The 17,586-nt window shown below is 41.2% G+C and overlaps 1 protein-coding gene across 9 annotated transcripts; it reads left to right on the plus strand.

The window, feature by feature from the left end:
* Positions 1-1,082: 1,082 nt before the first annotated feature.
* Positions 1,083-17,253, plus strand: LOC139546849 (endoplasmic reticulum junction formation protein lunapark-A-like). Of its 9 annotated transcripts, none has more exons than XM_071355708.1 (13): positions 1,083-1,211; positions 2,165-2,262; positions 4,627-4,668; positions 5,329-5,516; positions 5,621-5,679; positions 5,904-5,944; positions 8,207-8,287; positions 8,424-8,475; positions 8,568-8,777; positions 11,093-11,198; positions 11,379-11,464; positions 11,794-11,988; positions 16,205-17,253. In XM_071355708.1, the coding sequence occupies exons 2-13, from the start codon at positions 2,236-2,238 to the stop codon at positions 16,372-16,374; spliced, it is 1,257 nt and encodes a 418-aa protein (XP_071211809.1). In that variant the 5' UTR covers positions 1,083-1,211; positions 2,165-2,235; the 3' UTR covers positions 16,375-17,253. The 9 variants fall into 9 exon arrangements, with proteins under 9 accessions (XP_071211809.1, XP_071211816.1, XP_071211814.1 ...); XM_071355715.1 differs by having other exon boundaries at positions 11,394-11,464; XM_071355713.1 differs by having other exon boundaries at positions 1,091-1,162.
* The last annotated feature ends 333 nt before the right edge of the window (positions 17,254-17,586 follow it).

Consider the following 17,586-nt stretch of genomic DNA (forward strand, 5'->3'; position numbering starts at 1 on the left):
GTGTGTAAATTGATGAGGAAATGTTTTTATTTAATCCATTTTAGAATAAGGCTGTAACGTAACAAAATGTGGAATAAGTCAAGGGGTCTGAATGCTTTCCTTAGGCACTGTATCTCCAGTGCTTGATTTATGGCTTCATATATGACTGCCATACAGACCACTCAGTGCTAGAGACATCACTACAGAAACCCTGGTTGAAATCCAGGCTGTATCACAACCAGCCGTGATTTGGGAGTCCCACTGGGCAGTACGGAATTGGTCCAGCGTCTTCCGGGTTTGGCTGGTGTAGGCCATCATTGTAAATAAGAATTTGTTCTTAACTGACTTGCCAAGTTAAATAAAACAAAAAAAATGCACTATTCTGATTTTCTCTGTTGCCCACATCTTCAATTTTTTAATATTTAAATAATAATGTTCCAGTGTCTTAATGATGGAGGATAATTTTATATCCAGTTTTTAAGTAAACGTTTTTTTTAAGTGATTGAAGAGAAAAGTATTAAAAGAGGGGAAGTGAAGTGGGCGGAGTGCTGATTTGCACGTGGAGCTTTGCAAAAGGGGGCATGATTTGTTGACATAATTGTAATCCAAACCCAACCTTCATTTACTGATTGTGATGCAGTGAGGTTCCAAAAACCGTTTTAGAAGACACTGACTGACTTTGTAACCAAAATGATCCTATTTACACGTTGTAGTAAATTTTGACACTACAATAAGTGTGTATGACTCATATCGATGCCACAAAGACCATTTTCAAAGGGGTACCTTGCTTTTTAGTGTCAGTCGCTCTTTAACTATTCAAATGTGTCTTGCATTTTTATGGGCTGATTGTTTAGAAATGGAGGTATGGGGTAGCCACATTTGCCCACCTCGCGTGAGTAACTTTGTGTCCAATTACTTTGCACTTAGTAAAACAACATGCTCATATGGCAACACGTTACAGTTTGGAGGAGCCATTACGAGTTTGCTAAAAAAAATCACTGACACGAAGTCCCCTGTCACGTGGTGAAGCCAGCATGGCCAACGTTACAGCGTATGCGGTATTATGTGAACTCACATAAACCGACCCTGGATCTGCGGTTAGGGACACGTTTGCGTGGCTTCTGACGTCAGAAGTGGGTCGCGCATGTTCTTCCGCCCCTAATATATAAGCAACAATATAGAGGTAATTTTGTTTCAGTCACAGATGAACTTCGGACATAAATACTGTCCAGGTAAATTGCTTCAGAATTAGTTGTAAACGCCAGTGCTAGCAGAAAAAAAGTGTGTTCCTTGATATTGAATCGCGTTTTCGATTAAGTGTCTAGCTGAAATAGCGACTGCTAGTTTAAAGTTGCATGAAGCTAAAGTTGCTAGCTAGAACAACGATGGTTAGAACGCTGCAACTTGACACTTTTGAGTTGGTCAATTTAGTAGCTAACTAGCTAGTTTCGACCCTCTGCAAGAAGGTCGAATTGGCTAGCGAGTTATGTCGTTTGATGTTGAACACTTCTGCCAATGAGCCAAGCCCTAGTTAGCTAGCTAAATTAGCTTGTGTATACTAACTCGTACTTAGCTAACTCCAACGCAGTGTGCCGTCTAGCTATTTCATGCACACATTTGGTTGACTATGTCACAGTGTGCATTTTGTTTTTCTGGGCAATGTGAACGGTACCGTCAACCAATTTTAAGAAATGCATCATAAATTAAACGAGGTAATGTGTTGCTAGCTTCACAGCATCTCGTTGTGGTCGAGCGAAGTTTCCAAATTTAGAGCGGTGCGTCTGCTGTAGTTAGCTTATTCGAGGCTTAACTAGAGTCTATACATTCCAAAATTGTTCTGTTATTGTGCCTTTGGACACGCATCAAACTGTTGCTTGCTCGCTTCAAAACATACGCTACACTCTTGATGAATCCTGGACAGGTAAACACATGCGTCATGTGACCCACTTTGGAATTAGCTAGCTAATGTATGTAATTTAGCCAATATGTCAATCAAGAATAATGCTTTCAGAAGTTGGTAACGTTATGGATCTTGAGTCCCACACTCAAGTGAATTCACAGTGTCAGTAAATTGGACACACACATGCATTATCATCAGCTACCTTCCTTGCACAATAATTGGTTGCTTATATTTTGATTTGATAGGAATGTAGACTGAGATTAGCTAACAGTACATTTTTGTCAGCAGGTGAATTCCACTGGGGGCCTTCAAAAATCAAAGGGCTCTAAAAAGACTGACTCCATTTGGTCCTCAACATGGGGGTTGTAATATCCCGGTTTAGGGTATGTATTGCATAACCTGTGTTTTCCTCTCGGTGATATGTATCACAGTAGGTTAGTGGCACCTTAATTGGGGAGTGGCTGGAGTGGAAAAGTTGGAATTGTATCAAATACAACAAGTACATGGCTTCAATGTGTTTGATTCCATTCGCTCTGTTCCAGCCATTATTGTGAGCCGTCCTCCCCTCATCAGCCTCCACTGATGTATAGATTGAATACGCATTAAATTATTACATATTTTTTTAGGAACTCCGTTGGCTCTCAGTTTACTGTTTAGAGTTAGAATAGTAGATTACACAAGGTGCAATTTTGAAATTTGGTTGTGCATCAGCAGTTTGCTGATGTTGGTCAATTACCCATGTCAGCTAAAAAAAATGTAGATTGGGAAGTTAGTCTAGCCAGTTATCTAAACTTGTAGTAATCATGGCCTTATACTGACCGGGCATGTGCCCAGGGGCCCTGACCTCCAGGGTACCCCATTGATTTATTTCTTTTTCTTTTTGTCTGTCTCTCTGATAACATATTAAAGGAAAAATTCCTATCATTTACAGTGTTACATACCACTAATATGTGAGGACAATATCTTTTGTAAACAAATGTTTAATTTTGTCGTTATACTGTTGGTAGTTATGTGAAAATTGTTGTGGAAATCTCTTGCAGCTGAAGTTTACGACAAAACCAACAATGCTCTCTATGGGCTAGCTAGCTAGGTACGTAGCCACACGCAATAATACCAAAGTCAATATCCGCACGTGAAGTAGCTAGTTAGCTGTAAAATCGTCTAAAACTGCACTGTCAATTTAGGAGTCTATATTCTCACCATGTTCAAACTGCATTATGACATGGGCCAGTATTGAAATCTGACATGTATGATAGACGTTTTTGCGATCTTAAAGTCCTCCTGTTTACTTCCAGTGTAGTGAGCACAGCCTTATCATAATGCTACGTCATACCGGCCCAACTGCTGCCTGCTTAAACTGCAATAGCTCAGATACACACATGAAATGACCCAGGGAAGCGGTAGTTCATCGCCCAGAGATGCAGTCTTTACTTTAGCATGGTATAAGTCATGACAAAATTTGTGGAATTGAAGGAAATTAGATGTAAAACTGCGCTTTATTATACTTTTTTTGCAGTAAAACTTTCTCTACGCCCTATGAAAAAATTTGTATAATTGCAGGAAATGTACTTTAAATCAAAACAACTATCCTGGGGGGAGAGCAACCAAATTTCACTTAGGGGTTGGTCCTAGGTACTAGTATTATGCATTTAGTTAAGAGTGAAGTAGTTTACCTGCACAAATGAGTTAGTTGCACAAATCAGTTGACTGCATGTTTGGGTATGGCTGTGGGGTATGCAGACCCGTGAGCCAAGCAGGCCCTCGTGAGTTCAAAATGTGTGGCCCCCACCCCCATCAAAGTTGCCCATCCCTGCTATAGAATGTATGGCGTAACTTGTTTGACATTTAAATAGTGCGGCGTTAAAGAAGTGCTCTGCAATGCTCACAAACACACTGAAGATCTTTCATTGGATGTTAAGTCGTGAAAGGGATTAGTTGACTCGGTCTGTCTACATTGCTTGGCAGTGTATATGTCTGAAATAACATTGTCATTTTCTTCTAGTATAGAGGAGAATGCGTGGGTGATACTCATTGGCCGATATGTAATTCAAGTCCAGTGATCGTTCACTTGTTGGAGCTCTGTTTAGTGCAAAATGTCCATGCATGGGACAGGAAAGATAAAAACCTCTGCTTTCACATGTTATGGCTTTGCTATTTAGCACTTCCTAAAAACAAATGCTGTTTTAAGGGGTAATGGACAATAGCATTGTTATCATATCAAAATGATAATGGTAAATCTAATGATGATACTATAGGCCTATATACGGTTTAGCAGACAATTTTATCCAAAGTGACGTACAGCAGCGAGTGCATTTATTTGTATTAGTGGCCCCAGCTATGTCCTGTAATGAACAGCATATTTTATACCTCAAGTGGAAATGCAAGTGCTTTTGAATGAAAGGTTTGTTCATCACAAGTTTGTTTAATTTTTTTAATTTTTTATAAATACTACAATGACTCAATACTTCTCCTGCATTTCTTCAAGAGAAGCAACAATCTGCACATATCTAGATGAATGGACAGTACTATTTTTCAGAAGTTGTGTTCTGAATGGGAACATTTGGTGGGAACATGCAGTACTTTGAACTTACGCAAACTGGAAGACAATGTAGGGACCCTCAAAATTCCAGAAAATAAGCCTATGCGTCAATGGTCATAACCTATGGATGGTACCTTGCTTTTGTAAAACTGAACTTAACGCAAGTCTTCAATCTCTAATTGTATCTCATTTATTTTTCTTTGAACAGACTAAGCCATCAACTGTAGAGGTTTTGGAAGGAATTGATAAGGTATGTGTTTCTGCTTTTTGAAAAAATATTTTTAGCCTCTACACTCCCTCAAGATGGCGTTGATCAAGAGTATTTTGGGAACTTGCTCTAGACTAGAGATTGACCTTGTTACATTATACAGACCCTGTCTCGCTCGAGGTTTAGACCACTGGAACCAATGTCCAGTAGAGTGACAGACACACATGGTTCCTAGCACCAGCGGAGGATAGGTCGCTACGCTGTCCACCAACTGATATTTTTGGGGGTGAGGTTAATCAACACCGAGAACCAAAGGTGTTTCCTTTCCGTCTAAATATAAAGGAAAGATAAGTTGGTAATGCAGTCTGATTTAAGCCTGCGTTGAATACATAGGCTTTTGTCAAGATCACAAGAGGAAGGATGGAAAAGTCATATGTTTCCAAATGTTATGCCACAGTCCAGGTTCCAACACTTCTATTGTATTGATGTTTGGCTTTATGCTGGTTGTTTATGTATTCATCATACACACGAGGTACAGTATTGACATACTTGTAGCCATAGGGTTATGTTGGATAACTAAAAGTTCTGATATTAGTATTATAATTTGGGAATACTAAACTTCTTTTGTCAGTTTATAGTGAGAGAGAGCTGGGCTATATTCAATGTGTTTTTTTTGAGGAGCATGATCATTGTTTTTTACAGGATATCCAGGCTTGTGAGGAATGTCAAGAACTGTATCAAAAACAGTTGAAGTTATGGGTGTGGAGACTGCTTCAGTACTCATCTCTTCTTTACCTGATGGCTAGCATAATTGTGTATCTTTGGTACCTCCCTGAACAGATGATTGGAAAGGTCATATTGGTCCTTCCTTTTGTAGTATTTCCATTATTGTAAGTATAGCCATTTAAAAACATTTCTAATGAAATGGATTGCTATAACTACTAATAGTTTGTTACTGAACCTGCAATTGAGGTTCTAATTGTTCTTTCAACAGTGTATGGCTCCTTCGAAAGGGGCTGCGCACTCTTTTTAAAAGAAGAACAGAAAAAAACAGTATGTGCTTTGAACTTTATTTACCTCTGCCTCATCATTATGACACCGCTGCTAATCTCTGTTATCTATACGTAGTCTTTTTTTTACTGCATTGTTGTTTAGGGGCTCGTAAGTAAGCATTTCACTAAGGTCTGCTACATCTGTATTTGGCGCATGTGACTAATACAATTTTATTTGACATTCTGCTTTTGGTATAATCACTCAAATGTCATTTTTTGTTTCAGATGAAAAATTGGAGGACCTCAAATCACAAAAACGAAAAATGGTAAATTCACTTTTTCTCAGGGTTGCTTTTGATTGGGTGAACATCGTCTAGACTGCAATTCGATTCCACCATAGCTGATCCCTTATCTTTAAAAGGGTGAAAAACAATGTGGATCCCCTAATCATTTGTGAAGGTGTCATATGAAAGAGCTGAGATGTCTGCACTTCAAAAAATCATTATCCATTTTTACATCCTGTAACTTATTTTATGTGGGCTTAATCTGGCATTTTCCTCTATATTGAGATGAACACTTACAGGGTGTCGTACCTAAGTTTTGCAGGAGTCTACATGTGGCGCCTTGCTATTATTGAGCTTTTATAGCACTGCTTAAATAATTGCTACACCTAATAAATAATCTAAAATCAATGCAGGTAGCCATTAATTTGCATAAAGACTTTACTTGGTTAAGCACTCTGCTAAAAGGAAAGTGCTAGAAGGAAATAAATCTGAGAAATTGCTTGTCATCTCATGACTAATAACTTTCAATAATTATGGCTGATGGATTTTCACACTCCATTATTGAAGTAGTGCGTGTAATTCTTATTTTTCGTAAACAATTAGCAATATTTGGTATTTCCTTGACATGAAGTTGCTCAAACACCTGGCTGCTCTATTGGTTGCCGAGCTGAGGAGCGTCGTGCAGCATTGCAAAATGTTTATGCAGTACATAAAACGTTGGTTGTTTGCATTAACTTTGGTGTAATATCGCAAACTGACAGGGCTATTTTACCATTAAAGATTCCAGCTTTAAAGGCCCAATGCAGTCAAAATTAATTTCTGTGTTTTATATCAGATTGTACAGCTGATGAAACTAAGACTGAAAGTGTGAACATTTTTATCAGTGTTATTTCCTGATAGTTGCTTGTTGAAAATTCAATCTACACAGGACCTTCTAATCAGCAGTTTTTCGTTGGTGGGAGTTTCTGCTTTCCATGGTGACATCACCATGCAGTAAATTGGTTAATAGAACAATTTTTATTTTTTTATTTTTTATTTAACTAGGCAAGTCAGTTAAACAAATTCTTATTTGCAATGATGGCCTAGGAAGTGGGTTAACTGCGTTGTTCAGGGGCAGAACGACAGATTTTTACCTTGTCAGGCCCCCGAATTTGCTACACTCTTTAATTCCTGGTGTCGCAACCTCGACTGAGCTATATCCTTGGCCCAATGCTCTAACCACTAGGTTACCTGCCGCCCCACTATACCAAGAGTTACAAACCTCTCTGCCTACAGCTAGTTTTTTGTTTTCCCCCTCCCCACTCAAACCAGTCCCAGACAGCCCTAACAAAATTCTTTCTTGAGCAATAGTTTTGCCAAAAAGCTATTTTTCCCCTTAAAAAGGAAATATATCCCAATAAGGTACTAAATTTGTACCTAGAAATTATTTGATATTGATGTTAAAAATAAAAAAAATGGCTGCATTGGGCCTTTTTAAAGGATGTAGGCTACCTACTGCTACTTTTATTTTCAAAACCTTCAACATTGCAGTGATAGATTGTTGGTCTGGCTGCCATTTTGACTTTTGTAGGTAGCTCATTTTGTGGAGTTTCATAAGACTGGCGAAGAAACATCTAGTTGAGAATATCAACATACTTCAAACACCAACGCATCATATTGATATGTTTAACATTTTTCCAGGCACTGTAAAGACTTGGGCCTGTATCCACAAAGCTTCTCAGAGTAGGAGTGCTGAGCTAGCATCAGTTTTGTCTTTTAGATCATAATGAATAAGATTTGTATGAACAGATCTTAGATCAGCACGCCTACTCTGAGACGCTTTGTGTTTATGGGCCCTGATCTGTGCAGATGCATGACAGGATAGATGTGGGTCGTAGGACCCACCTGTTTTTAAAACAGTTCATTATTTCAAGAAATCAATTAGTGTGTTCACTTGCTCTTTTTAATTTGATTAATGGTGATATGGAAGGTACGACATTAGTCATCATTGATGTCTTCATTACTCGTTGGATTTGAACAGAATTAAATGTATGGAATGGTGACGTGTCATAACATCATTAGTCAATTAACAGATCAAACATAAGCGTCTTGAATAGAAACCTGCGTAGTCAAAGGGGTTAACTGGAACACCAATCCTTGACTCAATACTCCAATGCTTGCCTGAAGACGAATACTATGATGTTTGACAGTTTTTTTTTAATAACCCAAACAGGTGTAACAAATCAATGTGCCTTTCAATTTGTGCTGTATTTGCCCTTTTCATTTCCTTTTACATTGAAAATATGAACTGTTTCTGTCCAACAGCTTCTAGAGGTGATGGAGACTGAAACATATAAAACCGCAAAAATTATTTTGGAGAGATTTGATCCTGATTCAAAGACAAAGGTGAGTATTCCATCTTCCTCTGAGCCCACTAATTCTTTGAATACCCCCCCCCCCCCCCAACGCTCTTAACCGCTAGTCTACCGGCCGCTATAATTAACCTTGAAAGTATCCTTCAAATCTTGTTTCCAATTTGAAGGTGCCAGAATCTATTCCAAGTGGAACACCTATGACTCCAAAACCTGGCCAAGGTAATATAGTTGGCTAGATATATTAAGGCCTTTCATGTGCTTGCGTTGCAGACCACTGATAAACATAATCCCTGCATTGTTTCCTCCATTAGAACTCCGTCAGCGGCATGTCACTCCTCGGCCCCCGGTGGCGGTGACTCCTGCTGCAGCACGTCCTCTTCTGGCACCAGGGGCCACCCATGCAGGACCGCCCCTCCACTCAGCTCCTGGAGGACCCCCAGAGAGAATCCTGTCGTCTGAGGCTGCTCAGCAGAGCTTGATGAAGAGGCCCATGACCCCTGGCACACCTGTTCCAGGAGTGGGTGAGTTAGCTGCACACGGGGACCACATCATAATGTGGTCGATTTTAAGGTGATTTACCCATCCCTGTCTCACCAGTCCTTCAGGGATGGGACTTTTCTTTTCTTTTTTTTAAACAGTACACGTATGACAGTTTGTTTTACAAATGGTAGTTATGACCAATTAAGTGTAGTATTTGAATCCAATATGGTAGGGTTTGCCGTAAAACAAACCGAAGGTCAAGCTTGCTCCAGAGAAGAAGCGATAATGGTTAACAAAGTCAATAGGTATGAAATTGTACCTAGATTTTAGGGCCATTTTCAGCATCAAATTTGTTCCAATTCAAAACAAATTTAAAGTATTTTCATTAAGATTTCTCACAACCAAGGGTGATTCCAAACTAAACCTGACACTAGCCAGGTTTCTATCAAACCTTTTTATGCGAGTGAAGTACATGTAGGATTAAAAGAAGTCATGACAGGCCTGAAGGAAACAGCAGACTTGTCGTTAAACTTTCCAAATGTAGACAAAACAAAATACGCTAGACAAGGTGGTGTCTTTTTGTCTGTAAAATTAATTATGTAATAAAGTCACGTGATGATATGTTGTGTGGTAATCACACGACAACTCTGGAAAGCTTTTTCTTTATTAGGCTACGGATTAAATTATACTGAACAAAAATATAAACGCAACAAGTGAAGTGTTGGTTTCATGAGCTGAAATAAATGATCACAGAAATGTTCTATACGCACAAAAAGCTAATTTCTCTCAAATTGGGCACAATTGTTTACATCCCTATTAGTGAGACTTCCCATTGACAAGATAATCCAACCACCTGACAGGTGTGTCATATCAAGAAGCTGATAAACTGCATGATCATTACACAGGTGCACCTTGTGCTGAGGACAGAAGGCCACCATAAAATCTGCAGTTTTGTCACACAACACAATGCCACACTTTTGAAGCTGCGTGCAATTGGCATGCTGACTGCAGGAATGTCCGCCAGAGGTCTTGCCAGAGAATTTAATGTTAGTCTTTTTACCATAAGCTGCCTACAATGTCGTTTTAGAGAATTTGGCAGTACGTCCAACCAGCCTCACAACTGCAGACCACGTGTAACCAAGCCAGCCCAGGACATCCACATCCGGCATCTTCACATGCGGGATTGTCTGAGACCAGCCAACCGGACAGCTGATGAAACTGGAGTATTTCTGTCTGTAATAAAGCCCTTTTGTGGGGGGGGGACTAATTCTGTTTGCTATGCCCTCCCAGGCCCACCCATGGTTGCGCTCCTGCCCAGTCATGTGAAATCCGCTGTTGGCTAGAGCACGTGCGCGAAAACCAGCGTGGGCTCATTCGCTTCCCAACACATTTGTTGTGACAACCAGTAGTAGAGTTGAAAATATGATTTGAAACCATTTAACTTGTATTTTTTTTATTAGTTACATAGGAATTTAACCGCAGAAGTAATTTTTATGTGCACTACATCAACACGCACAACCATTTATCCACAACAAGTCAGTTTGATGGGTCATCTCGTGGGAAAACGCCTATGTAGTTTTTATGCAGATTTTACAATCTTTTACAACATTAAAATCTGTCGCCCATTGGATGGAAACCTAGCTACTGTCAGTTTATGTTAAGTGTATATTTACTCTTATGTAAACATGCGGTCTGGCCTTGGACACTTCATAGGAAATGCGAAAGAGGGCAAACCGTTAAAGACTGTTTGCTTTCCCAGAGAAAGCAACATGGTGTAATTGCCATGTGGAATGCCAACTGAGGTGTACAAGAGCCAAGATCACTTTAACTATGATTAATTAGGTAGGCCGGCATTTGTTCTCTGGGCATTGGTACTGAAATCTTACTAAATGCCTTTCTAATGCCAGGTAAAATTGCGTTTGGCATGGGCACACCATGCAAATGTTTCATATGGCTCGAAACTCAGGCACTTTTGTGGAAAATTGAAAGTGAAAAGCAATTTGATAGAAAGAGTCACCACAGAGTTTCCATATGTTGGTAAATGAATAAGCAGCAGGAAGCTGAGACTTTGCCAAGTCTCCCAGAAATGACCAGTCATCTTCCTATGATTGCTCTTGATGTTAGATTATATTAATTACTGCTCAGCAACACAGCAGGGATTCTCGTTCAAGTGCTTTGCAAGTGAGATCCATTTCCAAGTCATTATTAAAACCTGTCCGTATCAACCGTTTATCATGGTCCTCTGCCGCTAACTGTAGCGTTGTCTGTTTTCTTCTCCTCTGGCACAGTGTGACGATTTGTGTTTTGAGACCACAGACTTTGTGCAGCTAATGTGCATGTGTGTCTGCCATAACAGGAATGCACCCTCCAGGCCCACCCTTGGCCAGACCTGTTCTCCCCCGGGATAGAGGCACCATGGACAGGGTCATTGAGTACTTTGTTGGCGATGGCCCTCAGAATAGGTAAAATGTAGCTTTCGCTTGTGTCACCCAAATATTTGCTTTTGGAAATCAAATGTATTTGTGCCGATGTAAGCGCTATAGGAATTTACAGTTAAATGTATTTCTAGTGACAATTGCTACATTTTTTAAAACCAGCAAAATTATCTTTATTAATTTCATTGCATGTATGCATTCTAACAGATTTTCTCCCTCCAGATATGCCCTCATATGCCAGCAGTGTCTCACCCATAACGGCATGGCATTAAAAGAGGAATTTGAATATGTTGGTAAGATTTAGAGAAACACGACTGTCAGTCTCCATCAAACACTGCGCCTTCATTTGCCCTCTAGCATTTGGCAGTGCCGTATATCATCAAGCTCTTAAAAGCCTCTGCCACTACCAGCCTCTGTAAGCAAAAAGAGCCCATCTAGATTGACTATGCAAACGAGTGTAACCCATCGATCTGATGAGTTTATGCGTCTTTGACTCAATTCTTCTTGGAATATCATTGGTTTCATTTTCATTATACATGAATCTGTGTCTACTTGGAAATGTATGACTATCATTCAGTTGACAGTGCGCTTTGGGCATGGTGGTTTATGTGTCTCGTTTCAGCCTTCAGATGTGCATATTGTTATGTCCTGAATCCTGCGAGAAAGACCAGACCCCAAGCCCCCCGACTCTCTGAGGTCACTGCTGAGGCAAAGACGCCCTCACACGCACCCATACCAACATCGCCAACACCCGTAGAACCAGCACCCGTAGAACCAGCACCTGCCCCTGAAGCTGATGAGAGCCCCGCTACTGCAGGTATGTCTCTGCGCAACCTCATCATTTTTGTTCCCAAATATAGATGTTCACACGGCTACTTAGCTCAACAAGATACTTCTGCATATATAGTCAATATAGATGTTCACACGGCTACTTAGCTCAACAAGATACTTCTGCATATATAGTCAATATAGATGTTCACACGGCTACTTAGCTCAACAAGATACTTCTGCATATATAGATGTTCACACGGCTACTTAGCTCAACAAGATACTTCTGCATATATAGATGTTCACACGGCTACTTAGCTCAACAAGATACTTCTGCATATATAGATGTTCACACGGCTACTTAGCTCAACAAGATACTTCTGCATATATAGATGTTCACACGGCTACTTAGCTCAACAAGATACATACCAGAAGTATGTGGACACAACTTCAAATGAGTGAATTTGGCTATTTCAGCCACACGGGTGTTTAAAATCTAGCGCACAGCCATGCAATCGCCGTAGACGAACTTTGACCGTAGAATGGCCTCAATGAAGAGCTCAGTGACTTTCAACGTGGCACCGTCATAGGATGCCACCTTACCAACAAGTTAATTTCTGTCCTGCTAGAGCTGCCCCGGTTAACTGGAAGTGCTATTATTGTGAAGTGGAAACATCCAGGAGCAACAACGGCTCCGCTGCGAAGTGGTAGGCCACACAAGCTCACAGAACGGGACCGGCGAGTGCTGAAGCTCGTAAAAATCGTCTGTCCTCGGTTGCAACACTCAATATCGAGTTTCAAACTGCCTCTTGAAGCAGCATCAGCTGTTCGTCGAGAGCTTCATGAAATGGCTTTCCATGGGCCGAGCAGCTGCACACAAGTCTAAGATCACCATGCCCAATGCCAAGCATTGGCTGGAGTGGTGTAAAGCTCGCCGCCATTGGACTCTGGAGCAGTGGAAATGCCTTCTCTGGAGTGATTAATCACACATTCCCATCTGGCAGTCAGACAGACATATCTGCGTTTGGCAGATGCCTGTTGAAAGTTACCTGCCCCAATGCATAGTGCCAACTAAAGTTTGGTGGTGGACTAATGGTCTCGGATTGTTTTTCATGGTTCGGGTTAGGCCCCTTGGTTCCAGTGACGGGAATCTTAACGCTACAGCATTCAATGACATTCTAGGCGATTTTGTGCTTCTAACTTTGTGGCAACAGTTTGGGGTAGGCCCTTTCCTGTTTCAGCATGACAATGCTCCCATGCACAAACAAGGTCCATACATAAATGGTTTGTCGATCTGTGTGGAAGAACTTGACTGGCCGCCAGCCACTGATTAAAAAATAAAATAATAATAATAATAATAAAAAATAAAATATCTACCACCCACTCAGATTTTTTTAGTAGCCCAAATAAAAAAACATTCACACATTACACCAACAAAACACAAGCGGATGAGCATGCGTTGCAATGTTTCTCAAACGTATAACTAGGCAGGAGTAATGTGGTATATTGTTTAATTACATTTAACCAAAATATCAGATGAGACACAAATGTTCACCTGCCCCTTTAACATCTTCGGTGACCACCCCACCCCCACGGGACGGTTGAACTAAAGTGATTAGCATGAGGTTGTGAGTAACAAGAACATTTCCCAGGACACAGACATATCTGATATGGGCAGAAACCTTTAACAAGAATTTATCTAACTGCTCTGTTCATTTTACAGTAGCTATTACAATGAAATAATACCATGCTATTGTTTGAAGAGTGCACGGTTATGTACTTGAAAATGTATCAATAAACCAGTTAGGCATATTTTGGGCAGATTTGATACAATTTGAACAGTAATGAAATGTTTCATTGGATCAGTCTAAAACTATGCACATACACTGCTGCCATTTTAGTGCCCAAATTCCAAATTGCGCCTAAACTGGAATAATACATTGTGGCTTTTCTCTTGCACTTCAAAGATGATGTAACAAAAAAAAAAATCTTTGTATTATCTTTTATCAGATCTAATGTGTTATATTCTCCTACATTAATTTCACATTTCCACAAACCATTTGAAAGGAAACACTTGAAGTATCAAGAATATGCATATCCTTGCTTCAGGTCCTGAGCTACAGGCAGTTAGATTTGGGTTTGTCATTTTAGGCAAAACATTTTTTAAAGGGTCTGATCCTTAAGAGGGCGAGAGGTTACTGTGGTAATGATACTCGTCATGCTTGTGCCTGTGAGATTGAGTCCAACTAGAAGCCGCTTTGTCTTCTCTTCCCAAACAGTTGATACTCAGACATTGAAAAACAACCTAGCTTGTAAATAACCAAGAAACAGGACAAATTCTCACATTTACATTTTACATTTAAGTCATTTAGCAGACGCTCTTATCCAGAGCGACTTACAAATTGGTGCATTCACCTTATGATATCCAGTGGAACAACCACTTTACAATAGTGCATCTAACTCTTTTAAGGGGGGGGGGTGGTTAGAAGGATTACTTTATCCTATCCTAGGTATTCCTTAAAGAGGTGGCCAGAGGTGGATGAACGCAGTGCCCTTGTTTGGGTGTAGGGCCTGATCAGAGCCTGAAGGTACGGAGGTGCCGTTCCCCTCACAGCTCCCTAGGCAAGCACCATGGTCTTGTAGCGGATGCGAGCTTCAACTGGAAGCCAGTGGAGAGAGCGGAGGAGCGGGGTGACGTGAGAGAACTTGGGAAAGTTGAACACCAGACGGGCTGCGGCGTTCTGGATGAGTTGTAGGGGTTTAATGGCACAGGCAGGGAGCCCAGCCAACAGCGAGTTGCAGTAATCCAGACGGGAGATGACAAGTGCCTGGATTAGGACCTGCGCCGCTTCCTGCGTGAGGCAGGGTCGTACTCTGCGAATGTTGTAGAGCATGAACCTACAGGAACGGGTCACCGCCTTGATGTTAGTTGAGAACGACAGGGTGTTGTCCAGGATCACGCCAAGGTTCTTAGCACTCTGGGAGGAGGACACAATGGAGTTGTCAACCGTGATGGCGAGATCATGGAACGGGCAGTCCTTCCCCGGGAGGAAGAGCAGCTCCGTCTTGCCGAGGTTCAGCTTGAGGTGGTGATCCGTCATCCACACTGATATGTCTGCCAGACATGCAGAGATGCGATTCACCACCTGGTTATCAGAGGGGGGAAAGGAGAAGATTAATTGTGTGTCGTCTGCATAGCAATGATAGGAGAGACCATGTGAGGATATGACAGAGCCAAGTGACTTGGTGTATAGCGAGAATAGGAGAGGGCCTAGAACAGAGCCCTGGGGGACACCAGTGGTGAGAGCACGTGGTGCGGAGACAGATTCTCGGCACGCCACCTGGTAGGAGCGACCTGTCAGGTAGGACGCAATCCAAGCGTGGGCCGCGCCGGAGATGCCCAGCTCGGAGAGGGTGGAGAGGAGGATCTGATGGTTCACAGTATCAAAGGCAGCCGATAGGTCTAGAAGGATGAGAGCAGAGGAGAGAGAGTTAGCTTTAGCAGTGCGGAGCGCCTCCGTGACACAGAGAAGAGCAGTCTCAGTTGAATGACTAGTCTTGAAACCTGGCTGATTTGGATCAAGAAGGTCATTCTGAGAGAGATAGCAGGAGAGCTGGCCAAGGACGGCACGTTCAAGAGTTTTGGAGAGAAAAGAAAGAAGGGATACTGGTCTGTAGTTGTTGACATCGGAGGGATCGAGTGTAGGTTTTTTCAGAAGGGGTGCAACTCTCGCTCTCTTGAAGACGGAAGGGACGTAGCCAGCGGTCAAGGATGAGTTGATGAGCGAGGTGAGGTAACGGAGAAGGTCTCCGGAAATGGTCTGGAGAAGAGAGGAGGGGATAGGGTCAAGCGGGCAGGTTGTTGGGCGGCCGGCCGTCACAGGACGCGAGATTTCATCTCACTTCAGTAGACTTTTGTTTAAAGTAAATTAGACCAACTTTTACACCTGTGCGCAGCGCTACTAAAAATGTGTTTCCCGCTACAGCGGGAAAAAAATGATAATTTTGCTAAAATGTGATCATACTTGACTATTTTTTTTATTTTTAAATTTCATTCACAAATGCAAGTGAAATGGTGACACTGGAGCCCTGACCACCTACCAAATGTGGGTGGACTTTAGCATTGGCAGCTAAGATGTCTAAAGTCCACCCACATTTGGCGGGTGGCCAGTGTTCATTTTAGGCCCTGATTGGCAGAATGTCCTAATTGTCTTCATTGCTTAATTTCTTAAATGCCTGTAAATTGAATTGATCCTCAATTTTAGTTGCTGAGAAGCAGCCTACTCCACCAGCTGAAGAGGAGATCCAGGAGTTGGTGACTCTGACCACAGATACTGCCCCAGAAACAGAAGTGGCAGGAACTTCACAATCTCTGCAACTCACCCCAGTGAAGTCAGACGGGGAGCTGGAAGTATCAGACATGGAGGTTGAATAGAATGTAATTTCAACACATTCATTAATGCTAGAGCTATATTCTTCTTTTTTTTGGGGGGGGGTGTTCTTTCTGTTTTTAAAGTAAACTTAATAATGGTTAGACTAATGCTGTGAGGTAGAATGGCAGAATAACAGGCAAAGGGTTTGGTATTAACTTAAAGGTATTTTCTTGTCAGTTGTCATGATACCAATATGAATTTAATGATTGGAATAAAAATGAACAGCCAACACTTGAGATTTTACGTCATGTCCACGGTACTTTCATGAACTGTACTTTCACTTCTATACATTAAGCAACAGCACACTTAGTTCAGCTAAGCGTTTAGCGTTGACGCACATATTTAGTGTGTTCTACATAAGCGGATAAGCAATTTCCCACATTACTACTGTATTGTATTTGTGACTCGTCTATATCCATCTTGTCTACAGGCATGCAAGATGATGATGATAATAACGAGCTAAAATCTAGCTAAGCAGTTTGAGTTGCTGCACATATGTAGAATGAGGGTTTCTTTTTTTATTTAAGTAATTTGCTACATTGTTTTAGTAGTTTTTGTCTTTTGACTGAATGTCTTACAATGTCTACAGAAGTGCAAAAAATGTCCTGTCTGGTGTGATATGAAATAATTTTAGGAGGCAGATATTTATAGATACTATGGTGTACGTTAGTGCCTTTTTAACAGTATTGACTAGGTTTTTGGGTAGTCCTAGTACAATGGGACTAACCACATGTTTACACGGTAATAGTACAGTCATAGTAGTACTTATTTATTGCTTATGAGGAGAAATGAAGATGTATTGCTGTCCTCTGCACCCGAGTGCCTTGATGCATTTTATGTTTCCACTTTGAAATGAATAAAGACTTGAGTCATTGTCTGCATGCGTTTGAAAATGCCAGTTTCATGTGACCATGCTATTGGAGTTAAAGTTTTAATCTCCATTGTCTCAGGCTCCCAGAGTTCATTGTTGAGAAGGATGTACTGCTGATTTCTGAAGCACCCATTCCAAAAGGTACACTATATTTACGAAAGTATGTGGACTCCCCTTCAAATTAGTGGATTTGGCTATTTCAGCTGCATAAAATCAAGCACATGGCCATGCAATCTCCATAGTCACAACATTGGCGGTAGAATGGCCTTACTGAAGCGCTCAGGGACTTTCAACGTGGCATCGTCATAGGATGCCACCGATCCAACAAGTCAGTTAGTAAAAT

Source organism: Salvelinus alpinus, chromosome 20, assembly GCF_045679555.1.
Source record: "Salvelinus alpinus chromosome 20, SLU_Salpinus.1, whole genome shotgun sequence".
Taxonomy (NCBI): domain Eukaryota; kingdom Metazoa; phylum Chordata; class Actinopteri; order Salmoniformes; family Salmonidae; genus Salvelinus; species Salvelinus alpinus.

Coding starts and splice junctions, on each gene's coding strand:
- LOC139546849 (XM_071355708.1), top strand. CDS start 2,236: ATGGGGGTTGTAATATCCCGGTTTAGG. Junction 11,465..11,793: donor AGAGGAATTTGAATATGTTG/GTAAGATTTAGA, acceptor GTCTCGTTTCAG/CCTTCAGATGTGCATATTGT. Junction 11,989..16,204: donor TGAGAGCCCCGCTACTGCAG/GTATGTCTCTGC, acceptor CCTCAATTTTAG/TTGCTGAGAAGCAGCCTACT.